We start from the raw sequence: 18,647 nt of genomic DNA on the forward strand, positions 1-18,647 counted from the left end.
TCAAACTGGATAAATGTTGCAAATGGTATACCTCAAGACTCAGTTTTAGGACCGTTACTTTTTATGTACATTAATGGCATAGATGAAGGAATGGTCAATAAATCACCTACATTTGCAACTGATATTAAGGTCTTTTGTGTTACTGGCTTTCAAGAAGATGCTGTTCATTTACAAAAGGATTTAAATCATTTATTGAGTTGAACAAATATATGGCAGATGAGTTTTAATTATAATAAATGCAAGGTAATGCATGCTGATTATCACAATTTGAATTATAAGTATAATTTGGGTTGGAATAACCTTAACAGTATCATGAAAAAAAAAGGATCTTGGTGTAATTGTTTATTAGTCTCTTAAGCTGTCCAAGCAATATACTATTGCTAGCGGTAGGGCAAAGAGGATTTTAGGTTGTATCTTCAGAAATGTTGAATAGAAGACTAAAGATGTTATAATTTCATTATATATGACACTCGTTAGGCCATTTTTGGAGTACTGTGTTCAGTCTTGGGTTCCTTACCTTATGAAAGACATTGAATTGTTAGAAAAGGTTCAGAGGAGGGTTACTAAAATGGTACCTAAGATAGAAGGGTTGTCTTATGAAGAGAGATTAAGATTTTTAAATTGTTTTTTCTTGAAAAAAGAAGAGTTAGAGGGGATCTAATCAAAGTGTTTAAGGTTGTAAAAGAAATCGATAATGTTGATGAATCAACATGTATATGCTTAACATGAAAGTTATAGAACTAGATATCACAAATATAGATTTAGGCAAGGTGGAAGCCATCTTGATCTAAGTTAATTTTATTTTTCAAACAGGGTGGGTGACCTGTGGAAGGGGTTGCCTTCGGATGTTGTGGAGGAAGTGAATTTGAGTGTGTTTTTTAACAAAAAAGCTTGATAGGCATGTGAATGATAAAGGCTGATTTTAACATTTTATTTTATGTTTTAAATTTATTTATTTAATAGCTTTAGTTTGAGTTAAAGGATGAGACAGCTGAGATGGAGCAACACTTCCCATGTTGTCCCTAAACGTTACATATATTATGTTAAAATGTTATGTTATGTACTTGCGAATGATCGAAATGTCGTACTTATTTCAGAAATATTTGTCCTTATTATAAAAGCTGTAATTTGTAATAAAATAATACTTATAATCAGTAAGCAAACTCAAAACAAAAACTTTGTTTGTTTGTTTTGGAATTTCGCACAAAGCTACTCGAGGGCTATCTGTGCTAGCCGTCCCTAATTTAGCAGTGTAAGACTAGAGGGAAGGCAGCTAGTCATCACCACCTACCGCCAACTCTTGGGCTACTCTTTTACCAACGAAAAGTGGGATTGACCGTAACATTATAACGCCCCCACGGCTGGGAGGGCGAGCATGTTTAGCGCGACGCGGGCACGAACCCGCGACCCTCGGATTACGAGTCGCGCGCCTTACGCGCTTGGCTATGTCGGGCCAAAACAAAAACTAAAGTTCATAATTTATTGTAACTTTTATTGTTACAGAAGTTAAAATTAATAGGATAATGTATAGATAGGAAAAACATTGTTGTTTTTTTGTATAAATTTTAATAATAAACCATCATTTTTAATTATGATGCATATTTTCTTATCATTTAGAAATATTATATTATAAAACATAAGCAGTGTAGGATTGTCTCTGTGAATGCATTTGCTATAAAAGTTTATAACGCTTCATCAGTGTTATTTATATTGAATTAAACTAAATATGAAACATTGCGCAATAAACTTACAGGATATGGAACGAAATTGTGAAAACTTGATATAACTAATGAACTAATTAATTAAAGCACATTTAATCATTTTGTGGAAAATTTATGCTGCTCATATTTAATTGCGTAATAATGGCTGCGAAAAGAGCAATATGTAAACGCTAGGTTTCACGAGTGAAGCCGCTGCATACGTTAAGATTGACATTGTTATTACGTCACCATGACAACATGACAGTAACGGTAGGCTTAGCATGATATTTATTGATTCTTGCTTTTTTAATTTTTAATCAGGTTATTGATAAGTTTGGCACGTTTTTAAGATTAGTAATTTTATGGTAAATAAACAAGAATTTAGTTTTTTTTTTATTTTGCTCTTCTTGGGAAAATATCTCAGGCCTGTTAGTAACGCTATGAAGCTTTGAATGTTTTTGTAAGTATTACAAAACCTAAAATACATTCATCCTTTCTTGCTTGTTAAAATTTATTAATCTTAACACTTTGTAGAATAGAATCCAAAAAGTAATTGTAAGTGATAACAATATAACTTATTTTAAGAATAATGAAAGTATTACAACTCATCTCATCATGTTTTTAGCTCACGATGATTGTAGCCTACAGTTTAAGTTAAGAACATTTCGTACTTCTGTAATTTTTGTTTGTAATATTTCTTTATATCTTCTAACTGTTTGTTTGTTTGTTTGTTTTGGAATTTCGCACAAAGCTACTCGAGGGCTATCTGTGCTAGCCGTCCCTAATTTAGCAGTGTAAGACTAGAGGGAAGGCAGCTAGTCATCACCACCCACCGCCAACTCTTGGGCTACTCTTTTACCAACGAATAGTGGGATTGACCGTCACATTATACACCCCCACGGCTGGGAGGGCGAGCATGTTTAGCGCGACGCGGGCGCGAACCCGCGACCCTCGGATTACGAGTCGCACGCCTTACGCGCTCGGCCATGCCGGGCCCTATATCTTCTAACAAATATGAATAGTAATCAATAAGTCTAATATTACTCTTAGGGATAATGTAAATTACAAATATTTTCCCTCATAATTTGGTTATTTCTGGTTCAAAATCAAAGACACGTAAGAATAACTGATGAATTTTCTTGAATATTACTATTATTCGTTTTCCCTACCCTACTGGGCCCGGCAGGTTAAGGCGTTCGATTCGTAATCTGAGGGTCGCGGGTTCGAATCCCGATCGCACCAAACATGCTCACCCTTTCAGCCGTGGCGACGTTATAAAGTTATGGTCAAATCCACTATTCGTTAGTAAAAGAGTAGCCCAAGAGTTGGAGGTGAGTTATGATGACTTGCTGCTTTCCCTCTAGTTTTACACTACTAAATTAGGGACAACTAGCGCAGATAGCCCTAGCTTTCATTTCTAAAACTTAGCACCAGAAAATTATGAACAAATAGAAGCCGAAAACACAAAATGCTAGTTATAGCTTATAGTTTTTCTAATTAACCATCATAAAATTTAGTGAAATAATTATAAAATACGTTTATTTTTGTAATTAAAAAACGTCTTGGCCTGTGATACTGCACTTTCTTATGATTTGTCTGTAAACTACTAATGTTGTAATGGATGGTTCTTTTATAGTGATTGTGGTATTATTTTAAATGGTGCTTGTAATATTTACAGTGATATATTTTATCATCCTAATCATGTTCATGGGTTTGAACAATTTTTTAACCCACCTTTAGTAACCTAATTTAGGCATGTGAATAATAATATTGTACTTCGCCTAATTTATTATTCTATATTATACAGCGGACCAGCTTTATAACGACTGTATTACAAATATATTTTTTACCAAATGTAAAATTGAATATATAATCTATGACGTAGAAGCCTAATGCATTTCTTGACACCCCGCACATAAATTAATTTAGATGACTTTATAAAGTCGTGACTGTGAATTAAAAAGGAATTAAATATTACATTGTAAAAGGCGTAACTGTATTTCTTTGTTTTGCTGACTCAAGTTGTGCTGATGAGTCTTGAAGAGGTGAGATTGTAGTCCGTAGCAGAGGGCGAATAAGGAACATATTAGTTTCTATATCACAGATTGTATTTTCAATTTTATCTTTCGTGAAAATAAAATAAATCTATAATATAGTCATAATCGTGCGTTTCTTTTACACATTGTAAAGGTAAGGGCAGCTAAATAATTTTGTTTATTAGTCTAGAACTAGTTGCAAGTTGAGGAGAATGTTGTTAGACATGTTTAAGACATATAAACATTTCCATTAAACATGGATTTTACGAGCATTCTAATTAATTGTTGTTTCACCAATATACAGGGCTGTGGTGACTTTTGTGCTCCTGTTTAAGATACGTGGGTATTAGCTGACGTAGATACGAATAACCTGGTTATTAAACTTGCCATCTGGTCCTGAAAGTGGTTCATTCATGGATTTTACGAGCATTCTAATTAATTGTTGTTTCACCAATATACAGGGCTGTGGTGACTTTTGTGCTCCTGTTTAAGATACGTGGGTATTAGCTGACGTAGATACGAATAACCTGGTTATTAAACTTGCCATCTGGTCCTGAAAGTGGTTCATTCTGTTTTATCATCATTTGTTGTTCTGTAAAACTTGTTTTTGCAAAAACGGCTCGTTTGGGCTGAGAAAACACTTTACATAGAAGAGCGAACAACGTTTCGACCTTCTTCGGTCATCGTCAGGTTCACAAAGAAAGAGGTAACTGACCGGAAGCTGACCACATGTTTGAAAGGGGTTGTGTAACTGTGTGTCGAAATGTAGAGGGCGGTATTAGATGTTTGAATATATAATTTTATTTATTATATTAATATAGACAAACTTCATGTTCAACAACCAAAACTATATACAAACAAACGGCCTAAGCATGGGCAACCCAGTATCACCAGTTCTAGCCAATATTTTTATGACACAAGTTGAAACACAAGCAATTAACACAGCATTACATCCACCACTATACTGGTATAGATATGTAGATGACACGGTTGCGGGATTCAAATCTACAGAACACATACTTAATTTTTTCAATCACATTAACTCTATACATCCCAACATCAACTTCACATGTGAACAGGAAGAAAACAATCAAATATCATTTCTTAACCTCAAAATTACAAGAACTGATACACAATTTCAAACAGAAATCCACCGAAAAATCACCCATACTGGACTATACATTCCTTGGGACTCAGCACATGAAACAAAACAAAAACTCAACATACTAAGAAACCAAATAAACACAGCCATAAAACTATGCTCACCAGATAAAATTAACGATGAATTAGACAAAATAAAACAATACTTCACTAACATCAATAAAAGTTTCCTCCACAAACCGTAGAAAACATTATACGCACACACCTAGACAGAAAGCAAAATCAACCAACTAAAGTAAATACAGCTCACGAATCAAAAAACCACGAAACCATATACTGCTGTATACCATATATTCCCGACATCAGCAAACAAATAACCAACATTTGGCAAAAAATTAGTAACAAAATATGACATTCCAATTAATACCAAATTTATTCAAAACCCGGCACAAAACTGAGGTCTATACTATGTAAAAAACTACACTGACAAACACCACACCAACATTATTTATAAAATACAATGTGATAACTGCCACGACTTCTATATTGAGAAACAAGTAGAAAAATGGAAACCAGATTCAAAGAACATAAAAGTCACCTTCACACGTTTTCGAACACTGCAAGTCAAATAAACACAACATAACCATAGAAAACACTCAAATACTAAATAAAGAAACAAACATAAACAAACGTAAAATTAAAGAAGCCTTACTTATACAACAACTTAAACCCAAAATAAACCAATATAAAGGAACGCCTTTATACCTATATTAATATAATAAATAAAATTATATATTCAAACATCTAATACCGCCCTCTACATTTCGACACACAGTTACACAACCCCTTTCAAACATGTGGTCAGCTTCCGGTCAGTTACCTCTTTCTTTGTGAACCTGACGATGACCGAAGAAGGTCGAAACGTTGTTCGCTCTTCTATGTAAAGTGTTTTCTCAGCCCAAACGAGCCGTTTTTGCATATAAATTTCTCAACAAGTGGGTTTCTCGTCAAAACTTGTTTTTGTTTTTTCACGCCTTCTCCTTTCCGGTGGCTTAGCAGTAAGCCTCAATGTTTGTAATGATCACTACCCACTGTGAGCACAGAGCAAAGAGCTCATTGTGCGTCTGTGTGTGCTTAAAAACAAATTAATACAACTTATATCACTTGTCAAATGTGCAGTGGCGTGGTTTCCATTCAGGAAATTTAAGGGGGCCAATAAAGAAAAAGCTGAAATTGATCTAATGTTTTTTTAATGACACAAAACAAGTTTATTGTATATAAAAGCTTAAATATAATATGTGATCAATATACCTAGGCTTTTCAGGGGGGGACCCCCTTGACTCCACTGGCTATGCTTCTGCAAAAGTAGAATCTATACTTTTGTTTTTGACAACTGAGAATCTGACATAACGGTCTAATATGATTTTGTGTATCATTAAAGTTATTTTGCATTCCCCCATGACGTGTTTAATTTATTTCTGTCCATTTTTCTCAATGCCTTTCCAAACATTAGGTCATTAACCTATATCGTGTAATCCTCTCCACTTTTTTTCCAGTTTCTCAAATAACTTTCCAAACTTCTGGTCATTAAATTCTTGTAACATACTTTTTATCTCCTGTTCATAGTCTCCCACTGTTTTTAGTGTTTTCTCTGTTTTTTTTTCTTCCGAGTCTGTATACAATTATTAAAATTCATTCCAAATATTGTTAATTTCTAAGTAACTTCTCGTTCTAGTGGATAACCCTTCTGACTTTCGACTAGATTATTTCGCGAGTAGGGCTCGGTTGGTTTACTGATTAATGTGTTTGTATGTACGATTTTTGTAGCAAAACCAAATCGGGCTATTTGTTGGGTCCACCAAGGGATATCAAACCCTTGATTTTAGCGTTGTAAGTCTGCAGACTTACCGCTTTCCCACCGGGAAATCTACAGGTTAAAGTGTTTAAGATTTGAATTTGAGAGGCCATGGTTCTTGTCCCGTTGCCGCAAAATGTTGCTTCGCATTTTGAGGCCGACGATGCACACTGTTCGTTCAGAAGAAAAGTATGTAATTTTAATTAGCTGTTTCTCTCTATTATATTATTCCAATATTAAATAATGAACTAATAGCACAGTTAACTATTATTAGCTTTGCCTTAATATCCGAACCAAACAAAGAAACAAATGAACTTTGAGGAATATGAAATGAATCACACACCTTTGAATGAATGAAACTTGTGATCTGATAATTCATTAGAACAATTAAGCATTTGAACTGTAAACAAATTCCCGGAAGATATGAATTTAAGAAAACAATGAGCTAAATCTGGTAGTCCATTGTGTAGCAATCAAGGATCTAATTAGACCTACTGGTATTACCAGTTTTGACAAATAATTACACTGGCGAAAATAAAAACGAGCCTTCAATAAACCTATACAGTTACACTATGTGAACGCCGACACAGTAGTACATGCAATATGAAAAATAAAATAGGCTGAAATTGTCATAATTTTTATAAATGTCGTATAAAAACATTAAAGGGATATACACCCCACTTTATATAATTATATCAACAAAATCGTATTCACATAAAATTTATTATACATAATTGTGTTTGTGTGTTTGTGTTTTTCTTACAGCAAAGCCACATTGGGCTATCTGCTGAGCCCACCGAGGGGAATCGAAACCCTGATTTTAGCATTGTAAATTCGTGGACTTACTGCTGTACCAGCGGGGGGCATTTATACATAATAAACGTTTAACAACGCTACATTCTCACTACATAATACAACAAAAACTCGAATATCATAGAAATTATCATACGGTACGGGCAGTAGCCAACGTATGGTGGCGCTAATCGCTATTCTTAAATTGTCTTTTCTGTACAATGTAGAAAATGGAAAATCAGGAAGTTTGTTTTTGAATTTCACACAAAGCTACACGAGTGCTATCTGCGCTAGCCGTCCCTAATTTTGCAGTGTAAAACTATAGGGAAGGCAGCTAGTCATCACTACCCACCGCCAACTCTTGCGCTACTCTTTTACCAACGAATAGTGGGATTGACCGTCACATTGTAATGCTCCTACGGCTGAAAGGGCGAGCATTTGGTGCGAAGGGGACCATGACTCGCGATCCTAAGATTACGAGTGGAACACCTTAACCCACGTGACCATGCCGGGCCAAATCAGGAAGTGAAGAGAACAAAATAGTTTTGAAGTTAGCACAGTAAAACCTGTTTTGTCGTGTAAATGGTCACAATGAAAAAAAAACAACACTTTTTATACGTTTTCTATTGAAGCATAGAGGATCGAGTTTGTTATGTTAAAACAACCTTGTACAAATCAAGAAATCGTAACGCATATATAGATGCGATAGTATGGAGTGTATTAAAGCTACATTTCGACATTGTTTTAGGTAATGTGATGCAGAATATTCATACACTCGTACCATAAAGCTGTATTTTGATCGAAAGATGTATAAATTTCAAGAGAAAACATCCCGTGTGTTTAATGGCGTTGAAAAGCAAAGGAATTTGGATCAACTTGGGGAATAGGATCAATCAAGAAAAGACCTGCAGTTAGTCGTACCCCATCTGTGGTAAGCAAAGTGCAACATCTTGCAACAGGTGATAATATACAAAAATAAAGCTGTCCTCATGTGCCAGGAAACATTACACATTATAAAGGATCTCTGTTTGGAAGAGCAACACAAGTAACGTATGTACAGGTTTATTTTTCCCAAGACATTTGTTCAATCATCACATACTACAAGCACCTGAATAATGAACCAAATATTTATACTAGTCCACAGGAAAACACATTGGCCAAGTCGCCAGACACTGCAAACTTCGATTTCTGCACAACTGTACTTTCTGAGAAACCGTCTTCTTATACGTTAGGTGGATAATAGAAAGCTAACAAGAAAGAGAGACGTTCCTCTGATTTGACAACCTTAAGAAAGACCATTTAGCAATAGAAAATGCACTGTTATCAGACAGAGCATAACAAATTGTGGCATTTATAGCCGTAACAACATGGTAAAGATCCACATGAAAATCGTATTGATATAACATACTCAACCTCTGTATACAAAAAAACTTTTGAGAGTCTGTCAATGATATCTCTCAATATCAAGACGATATCCAATGTTGGGCATGGATTACCGGTTATGTTTATCTTTGTAGACACGAGGATACTACACATATTGGTAATATCATTATATTGAACTAGCTGTTTAGATAAATTATCAGGAACAAGTAACTGTGGTTTACTTTAAAAGAGTTTTATGTAATTTTACTTACAAAATAAATATTTCTATAGGATCATGACAACAAAAAATACCAAAGACCCAGACGCTGTCATGCAGCAGGCTGCACTTTTGAATGAAATGATCAAAAGAGAAAGACGTTATCATAAGTTATACACAACGTTCAATATCAATCCTCATAAGAAAGGTATATTATTTCAATTTGATTTTCATCAAGTCACTTAAACTGTATCATAAATTTCACAGTGACTAATTAACTCGATAGACCAAAATATGTCAAAAAACTTAAACCTAAACGTAAAGTTTAAAAAGTTTGCTATTATTGCATACATGAAAGTATTTACCTCATATATGTGTTTTTAACTATTATTCCGTTTCGTCAGGATGTTTTTTGGCTGGAAAACCACATACTATTGACACACATCTTGAAGGAAAACTTGATGGTAAGTTATATTTATTTATTTACATTCTAGAGGAGTCAAGCACTAGTTGTTCTATCTCAAGTATGAAGCCAAGTCATCACACGTTTAGCAGTGCCGTGGCGCCATCTTACAGGGAATTAACCAAATATTTGTTCGGTTTGTAGCTACTTTATGCTTGATGTGTATATGGAGTTGGTAATAACTGACAAACACTAAAGCCTTATCGTATCATAACCTTCATTCAACTATAAACATATATATATGTATATATACTAGCTGGAGTACCCGTACCCTGGACGGATGTTACGTAAATTCACGATTAATGAAAGGTTATCTTAGGACATGAAAAGTTGTTTCCTTTAAATATAATTAAAAACAAAAGAAAACACATGCACAGACCCAAAAGGCCCATAAAAACAGTAAAACACAAAATGTGAAACAGTAAATTTGCACGTATCTCCTCATGGGCCCAACAAACCATCATGTCAAATGTGGTGAAGATTCGTCAACAGGGGAAAGTAGCGGTACAAAAAAAAAAAAAAAAGAATGTGTCACACAAGATAAAGATTTCACGAAGTTGGGGGTTGTACATCGCGTAATAAAAATGTTTTTTCAGTATCATATAAGCAAGAGTTCCATTAACACTCCTACGAAAAGACGTTTCTAGTCCTGATTTCTCCAAGCCCGTTCCCCTGGCTGTGGTTTCGCTAGATAGTAGATAGGAACAGTGGGAATCTCGTTAATCCATTCATTAATGGATTTAAATGGCAATTTCATTTAAATAAAAAATTATTAACCTAATATTAATAACCTTTCAAGTTGCTCTGGGGCCTATTAGGCCCCACTTTTCGTAGGAGTGTTAAAGTATAATATATGCGACTTTGTGTTTACGTATTATACCGATGGGAAATTAAACTCGACGTATCGATACGCTTTCTAAGTACTATTCCAACCATATCCAGATAACTCCTCATTGTTTGACTACTGTGTTTAACGTTGGGCTGAACTCAATTCCGGTCTGTAGGACAAATACATATATAAATTATAAAAACATATCTAATATTTATTTTGATTATAAGCGATCCCAGTTAACTTTAATTTTCGAAAAAAAAGGGGTGAAATAATACCTGAGCTGTCCGTTCTATGTTATTGTTTTTTTAAATTTCGCGCAAAGCTACTCGAGGGATATATGCGGAGACCGTCCCTAATTTTACAGTGTAGGACAAGAGGGAAGTTAGCACCACCCACCGCCAATTTTTGGGCTACTCTTTTATCAACACATAGTAGGATTGACCGTCACATTATAACGGCCCCACCACTGAAAGGGCAAGCATGTTTGGTGTGACGGGGATTCGAACCCGCGATCCTTGGATTACGAGTCGAGCGCCTTAACCATTTGGCCATGTCAAGTCTTCTATGTGTGAAACACGCCATTATCTTTTAGTTTGAGGTAAGATTTGTGTTTTAATATACCTAAATATTTGTTTATTGAAAAAATGGGCTATCACTGTCTGATCAAAACGGGTATTGAAACCAAATATTTTGAGCAAAATTGATGTGGTATTTAGAAAAATTAATTAATATTCAAATATTTTTATGAATTAGACTTTCTTTTATATATATTGGAAAAAGGTTGGTTGAAAATGTAAAAATTAACAGTAAGGATTTTTCAAGTACCTGCAGGAAGGCTAATATTTGGTGATTAAGGGTTGACAAGCTATTAAATTCTATATTTTGTTCAGTTTTTACTATTGAACATTTGAATAATATTCTTTACCCTAAACAGTTACAAGATAATAAGAATGGTGAACAAAATAATCACACTAATTCTTTTCGAGCTTATTAAGAAAAACTGTCAAGTTTAAGAAATGGGCCAGGTAATATTTACACAAGGGTTTTGAAAGAGGTTAAGGATTGGACACGTGAGTAACTTGCTACTATTTGTTTCTAGATTTAAAGTTGGCTAAAGTTACTCTTCTTGTTAAGGCTCTTGAGCCATCCAACCGATGGATTATTTCCAGTGGCAGGACAAACAGGATTTTAGGTCGTATCTACAAAAACATTGAATAAAAAAAGTATGAAGAGGTCATAATGTCGTTACTGCAGAGGCCATTGGTAATGCCACGTTTGAAGGACAACGTCTAGTCTTGGGCTCCTTACCTGAAAAAGGACAATGAATTATTGAAAAGGGTTTAGAGGAGCAGTTCTAAGATGATACGTACAATGGACAGGTTGTCACACAAGGATAGGTTAAGACCTTTGAACTTGTATTCTCTTGAAAGAGTCAGAGTGGATCTAACTGAGGTGTTTAAGATTGTTAAAAGAATTGATGCACCATGTTTTTGTTTAACGGTGAGACTAGGAGACAGAAGTATACATTTTAATTTGAAAGGGTAGGAGTAATCTTCAGCTAAGACAACGTTATTTCTCTAACAAGATGGTTAGACTTTGGAATGGGTTGCCTTCTTATATGCGATAGGCGCTGTTAATTTAGGGGAGTTTATGGAAATCTTTTAAAACATATTTCAATGACAAGGATTGAATTTTAATTTTTTAGTGTTTACTTTAGTGGATAAGACAGACTAGATGGACCATAAGGTCCCTTGTTGTCCTCTAACATTTTATAGTTTATTTATGTGAAGTACATGTTCAAATGCTGTTTTCATCTCATTTTACAGTACAACTTTAAATGAATATGTAAAAATGACTTAATTACAATACGGTATCACGTTCATCTAAATATAATTTATGTATAATCTTTTTTAACAGGCGTAAAATCAGACTGACTACAAATAATTGTCAATGTCTCATATTGCAAAACCATAACATATCGAACAAGTTTCACTGCTGCACATTGGCCCGGTATGGCCAGGCGTTCGACTCATAATCTGAAGGCCGCGGGTTCGAATCTCCTTCGCACCAAGTACGCTCCCCCTTTCAGCCATAGGGGCGTTATAATGTTACGGTCAATTCCACTATTCGTTAGTAAAAAAGTAGCCCAAGAGTTGGCGGTGGGTGGTGATGACTAGTTGCCTTCTCTCTAGTCTTACACTGCTAAATTAAGGAAGGCTAGCAGAGATAACCCAGATAACGGTATAAGTGTTATTGCATAAAGACGTACCAAATATTATATACTCAACTTATCGTCATTGCATTTACACAAGGTAAAATAAGTAAAATTCTGATTCATAATAAATGATGCTAAGTCTGAGGGTTTATAATACTAGGAATTGAGTTTCAATACTCACGGTAGGCAGAGCATAGATATCCGATCGTATCTCATTGTGTAGCTTAAGAGCAAATAATTTATCACAAAGTTTAAAAGATACCCCAAATATTTTACTCCAATCGTTGTTTCCATAATAAGCAAATTTAGCTAGACATGAAATGAAGATAAAAATTGATAAAAATATACACAAGGTTTTTTATGTTTCTTGTGCCATTTAGCCTTTTGGGTGCGTATAGTAAACGACTAGTGTATTTACAGGCATTTTAAGTAGTAACTTATTTCTTTGTTTAATTTCATCAGCTATTATTGATTATAATATTTTAACTTTAAATGTTTAATTAAATTATAGTAACACGTGTAAACATTATTCTAGTCAAATTTATGGTTTAAATACTAGTTTAAGTCTCTTAAAGTTGGTCAACCTTTGCAAGTTATTATTGGAATCGTGACTGAAATATATCAAAGAAGATTTCGTACTAGTTATCTCAAAGTAGTCAGGATAAGCAAGTAATAGCTCCAAAGGCCCAGACTAAGACGCTCGACTCATAATCCGAGGATCGCGGGTTCGAATCCCAGTCTCACCAAACATGTTCGCCCTTTCAAAAAGTGGGGGCATTATAATATGACGATCAATCCCACTATTCGTTGGTAAAAGAATAGCCCAAGAGTTGGCGGTGGGTAGTGATGACTAGATGCTTTCCTTCTAGTCTCACACTGCAAAATTTGGGACAGATAGCGCTCGTGTAGCTTTGCGCGAAATTCAAACCCAACGAACTCCAACCCCCTTATAGGTTTTTATTTTCTGAAATAGTTTTGGTTGACACATATAAGTATTCTTTTGGTCAAAATAACCTGGTAATAAACATATTTTGTTTTAGATGGCTTATTAGATACTATTACGTCAATTAACAAAACCCCTTGCGAGAAGTATGATTGGCCAGTAACTGAAAGCCAAACAATCGGGTGGTTTAGTAAACCTCTTGTAAGTACGAGATTTTATGGTGTTGTCTATTATAAAACATTAACGTTTGTGTCTTTTTTTTTTATTAGGTATTATAAGAACATATTGTTTTCAGTATACTCTTTTACGCTATCTAAATTGGTACCTATGAAACAAACGTATCGATAGAGACACAAATATTGGTAAAATATAATAAATACTATTAGTCCTAAAACTAAGTGATGAACATGTTTTTGTGATAAAAAACACTCCTTTAATAGCTTAAAGGTGACATTTTATGGGTTAGTAAGGTGAATCATTTATTTAATATATTTAGTACCAACTGTGACACAGTCATAGGTTTGAGATAAAGTAATGAACTTGGCTTTTTGTAAAAGCCAGATAAAATTTTCGTAGCTAAGCCTAACCTCATAATTCAGAATATGCCACATTTTTACAAGCTCAAGTTTTTGATACTTTAATTCTCCGAATTATTTTGACACTAAACGGAGACAATTTTGCAGACTTTTAGTGAACAAGGTCCTGTTGGTGTGCTATAAGGTACGGGTTACTTACGAAACTGTTTTTTCAATAGGATCAAAAGAGTAAAACCATAGGCCTAACATATCACAAATCATACTTTACAAGTGAAAATTATTGTGTAACTGATATTAATTTTCAGTAATGTCGAGAAACCCACTAGTTGAGAAATTTATATGCAAAAACGGCTCGTTTGGGTTGAGAAAATATTTTACATAGAAGAGCGAACAACGTTTCGACCTTCTTCGGTCATCGTCAGGTTCACAAAGAAAGAGGTAACTGACCGGAAGCTGACCACATGTTTGAAAGGGGTTGTGTAACTGTGTGTCGAAATGTAGAGGGCGGTATTAGATGTTTGAATATATAATTTTATTTATTATATTAATATAGGTATAAAGGCGTTCCTTTATATTGGTTTATTTTGGGTTTAAGTTGTTGTATAAGTAAGGCTTCTTTAATTTTGCGTTTGTTTGTTTCTTTATTTAGTATTTGAGTGTTTTCTATGGTTATGTTGTGTTTATTTGACTTGCAGTGTTCGAAAACGTGTGAAGGTGACTTTTTTATGTTCTTTGAATCTGGTTTCCATTTTTCTACTTGTTTCTCCAATATAGAAGTCGTGGCAGTTATCACATTGTATTTTATAAATAATGTTGGTGTGGTGTTTGTCAGTGTAGTTTTTACATAGTATAGACCTCAGTTTTGTGCCTGGTTTTTGAATAAATTTGGTATTAACTGGAATGTCATATTTTGTAACTAGTTTTTGCCAAATGTTGGTTATTTGTCTGCTGATGTCAGGAATATATGGTGTGCAGCAGTATATGGTTTCGTGATTTTTGATTGGTGAGATATATTTACTTTTGTTGGTTGATTTTGCTTTCTGTCTAGGTGTGTGTGTATAATGTTTTCTACAGTTTGTGGAGGAAACTTATTGATGTTGATGAAGTACTGTTTTATTTTGTCTAATTCATCGTCAAACTCTGGTGAGCAGAGTTTTATGGCTGTGTTTATTTGGTTTTTTAGTATGTTGAGTTTTTTGTTTTGTTTCATGTGCTGAGTCCCAAGGAATGTATAGTCCAGTATGGGTGATTTTTCGGTGGATTTCTGTTTTGAATTGTGTGTCGGTTCTTGTAATTTTGAGGTTGAGAAATGATATTTGATTGCTTTCTTCCTGTTCACATGTGAAGTTAATGTTGGGATGTATAGAGTTAATGTGATTGAAAAAATTAAGTGTGTGTTCTGTAGATTTGAATCCCGCAACCGTGTCATCTACATATCTGTACCAGTATAGTGGTGGATGTAATGCTATGTTAATTGCTTGTGTTTCAACTTGTGTCATAAAAATATTGGCTAGAACTGGTGATACTGGGTTGCCCATGCTTAGGCCATTTGTTTGTATATAGTTTTGGTTGTTGAACATGAAGTTTGTCTTTATCGTGGTGAATTCTATGAGGGTTGCTAACTGGTTACTGGGAATTTCTATAGTTGGGTTAGGCTCTTCTATGTAAAATATTTTCTCAACCCAAACGAGCCGTTTTTGCATATGATATTAATTTTAATGATTGAGAACTGGGAGGATTTAAAGATGGAAGTGGATTGTTCTACGATAAAATAATTGAATTAATTTGATATTTGTTTTATCAGGTGGATCTCGATAGGACAGATCGACGTATGTATTTCCCAAAAATAAATTCAGAAGTGACAAAGTTTATGGAGGCAGCCTGGAAATTGAAGGAACAGAGTGAAAACGTAAGAGTTAAAAAAAAGTAAATAATTATCCAGGTTTCTCTATTTGTCTCCATTGAAGTTATGTTATAGTACAAATAACAAGTTGTGAAATCACAAATAGTCAACTAAAAATAAAAATTTGAAGAATTTGGCATGTGTTGGATAAAGTGAACAAATAACATGACGGTAATGATGAATTAAATAAAAAAATTTAACAGTCAGCGTACAACATGAAATATATCAAAACGTCTCGGCTAGAGGTTTATTTAGACTTAAAATGTACCGTTAAGACTAAGTCATTTAGGTGGGTGGAAAAAAAAAATCTCAGCTCAATGGCCTTGTTATCTAATGTGATTAATCCATTGATCTTTCATAAAGGTAGGTGGAAACTCGTACATTTTGTACGTATGATAAGAAAAATTCACAGAAGTATAAAAATTATAACAGAGAACTTGTAAGTAATTCCTGGAGTTTAGAGATGGCAATTTCCAATTTCGTTGTTAAAATAATTTACATGTTAAATAAAAAACTAAAGTGTGTATTATATAATAAATGTAAAACGTATGTACTGGTATGATGATCCATATTTTATTCAGTTTTCATATAAAGAGAAACTTTTTTTTACATAAATTGAACTGATGGAACATTTTTTTCAAGCACATTATGTATCAGTTTATATCCAAGGATTGTTTGATCTTCTCTTATATTTTGAAATATAAACTAGAGAGAAACTTGTATTTCAACACAGAAACTGGATTAGTTAGCATATACTTCATACTAAATAAACAACAGTTAGAACATCACAGATATAAATTTTTACTTCTACTGAATAAGAAACAATTGTTTTCATTTTCTCACATTACATTTGAGGAAATTAATTCAGAAAACAACTTGTAGATGGAGCTAACCATCATTTAAATTATCAAATTTCATAAGTAAAAATTAGTCAATACAGTGGTACCTCAGTTCTCGAACAATTCGGTTTTCAAACATATTGTTTGAGAAAAAATGTCTCGGTTGTCGAACATAAACTCAGTTCCCGAACGACTCTTTCACCATTTTCAGCCCATGCCAAGCTTGCTCAGTCCACACCCCTGCTAAAATCTGCTGTGAATGTTCGATTTTCTTTTTGTTTGTTTTTCTAAATATTCTGATTAAATAAGCCACCATGGGATCAAAGAAGGATAATGAAAGCAGCAAACCAAAAAGAAAAGTTGTTAGAGCCACAATAGAGGTGAAAAAAGATCTCATAGCGAAGTATGAGAGTGGTGTTCGTGTGTCTGACCTTGTTACACAGTTTGGTACGGCGACATCTACAGTCTGCACCATACTGAAAAATAAAGAGGTCATCAAAGGAGCTGATGTTGCAAAAGAAATGACAGTGCTTACGAAACAAAGATCACAAACAGTGGAAGAGGTAGAAAAACTTGTTGATTTGGGTAAACGAAAAACAGTTAGATGGTGATAGCATTTCTGAGACCATCATTTGTAAGAAAGCAAAGCAGTCGCATGCTGACCTCCTGAAAAAGACCTCTGGAATGAGTGCTGATACAAGTGATGCCTTTAAGGTTAGTAGGGGTGGTTTGAAAAATTTAGGAAGAGAAGTGGCATACATAGTGTGGTGAGACATGGGGAGGGTGTCAGGAAAAAACAAACCTCATTAGACAAGTTTTCAGTGAGAAATAGGTCCACTGAGTCTCAAGCAGGTTGTAGCGGTGCAAAGAGACAGAAAAGAGAAAGAACCCCAGAAGGAGAGTTACTTGACATTTTTATGGAAAGTGACTCCCCTTCCAAACAATAATAACCCTCCTACTCTCCACATTCCTCACCACCTTTCACTTATGCCATTAGCTCTCCTCAGCACAGGTAAAGTGCAGTTAAATTTTCATATATTGTTTATAGTTTTTGTGGTTGACATGTAAGTATTATTATACAGGTATAAATAAACAATATTTTTACTTAAAATGCTTCATAATGCGTAATGTTTGTAATGGATCAGTTTAATTTACAATATTTCTTATGGGAAAACTTGATTCGGTTTTCGAACAGCCTTCTGGGATGGATTAAGTTCGAGAACCGAGGTACCACTGTATTTTTTTAACCGTGTTGTATGACATATACAGATTAAAAATAAGTGCACTTTAAGGTTTTAAAATAATAACTAACAATAGATATGTAAATTCAAATAATAATTTTATTTCCATTATTCAACAAAATCATATAGAAATATTCCATTTAGATAGAAACTTTTGTTATGATTTCATTTTTTTTCTATTGATTTCAGTTTTCATTGTTATGGTTATTAGATTTAACTAATATTTCTCTCAGTAATATGTACAATATAAACTTAAAGTAAGATTTCCCCTGAAAAACTGGTTTGAGTAGAAATAACTTACAGAATAGCTGCTCATAGTCAAACACATGCTTTGAAGACTCTTGTAATGTGTAATACAATGAATGACTATTGGGTGGAGCAAAAATATATTAAACAATAAACCACTTGCTTATTTCGTAATGTCATTAAACATTCAAATTCAGGTATTTTAACATTTTGTAATGGACCATAGTTTCTTCCTTTTAATGGTTACATACTACTCACACTAAAGACTTGTTCATGTTTTGCAAATTTTGATGGATTTTAACAGAAGAATCCTTTTGGATAATAATAGGTAATTTTCTTTGTCTTTCACACACACAAATCTCAAGA

The 18,647-nt window shown here is 34.1% G+C and overlaps 1 protein-coding gene across 2 annotated transcripts; it reads left to right on the forward strand.

Annotated features, from left to right (window-relative positions):
• Positions 1–1,936: 1,936 nt before the first annotated feature.
• LOC143230396 (cilia- and flagella-associated protein 144-like) lies at positions 1,937–16,906 on the forward strand. 2 transcript variants are annotated; one of them, XM_076463911.1, is made up of 5 exons: positions 1,937–1,970; positions 9,138–9,271; positions 9,468–9,527; positions 13,614–13,717; positions 15,857–16,906. In XM_076463911.1, exons 2-5 carry the CDS (start codon positions 9,142–9,144, stop codon positions 15,980–15,982), a joined length of 420 nt encoding a protein of 139 aa, XP_076320026.1. In that variant the 5' UTR covers positions 1,937–1,970; positions 9,138–9,141; the 3' UTR covers positions 15,983–16,906. The 2 variants fall into 2 exon arrangements, with proteins under 2 accessions (XP_076320026.1, XP_076320017.1); XM_076463902.1 differs by lacking the exon at positions 1,937–1,970 and adding an exon at positions 1,997–2,160.
• The last annotated feature ends 1,741 nt before the right edge of the window (positions 16,907–18,647 follow it).

Source organism: Tachypleus tridentatus, chromosome 1 (assembly GCF_004210375.1).
Source record: "Tachypleus tridentatus isolate NWPU-2018 chromosome 1, ASM421037v1, whole genome shotgun sequence".
In the NCBI taxonomy this organism is placed as follows: Eukaryota; Metazoa; Arthropoda; class Merostomata; order Xiphosura; family Limulidae; genus Tachypleus; species Tachypleus tridentatus.

What these genes read in the sequence shown, in the direction of transcription:
- LOC143230396 (XM_076463902.1), top strand. An exon ending in TCTTGAAGGAAAACTTGATG is followed by an intron (nt 9,528 to 13,613) that starts GTAAGTTATATT and finishes ATTTTGTTTTAG; the next exon opens with ATGGCTTATTAGATACTATT. An exon ending in GGTGGTTTAGTAAACCTCTT is followed by an intron (nt 13,718 to 15,856) that starts GTAAGTACGAGA and finishes TTGTTTTATCAG; the next exon opens with GTGGATCTCGATAGGACAGA.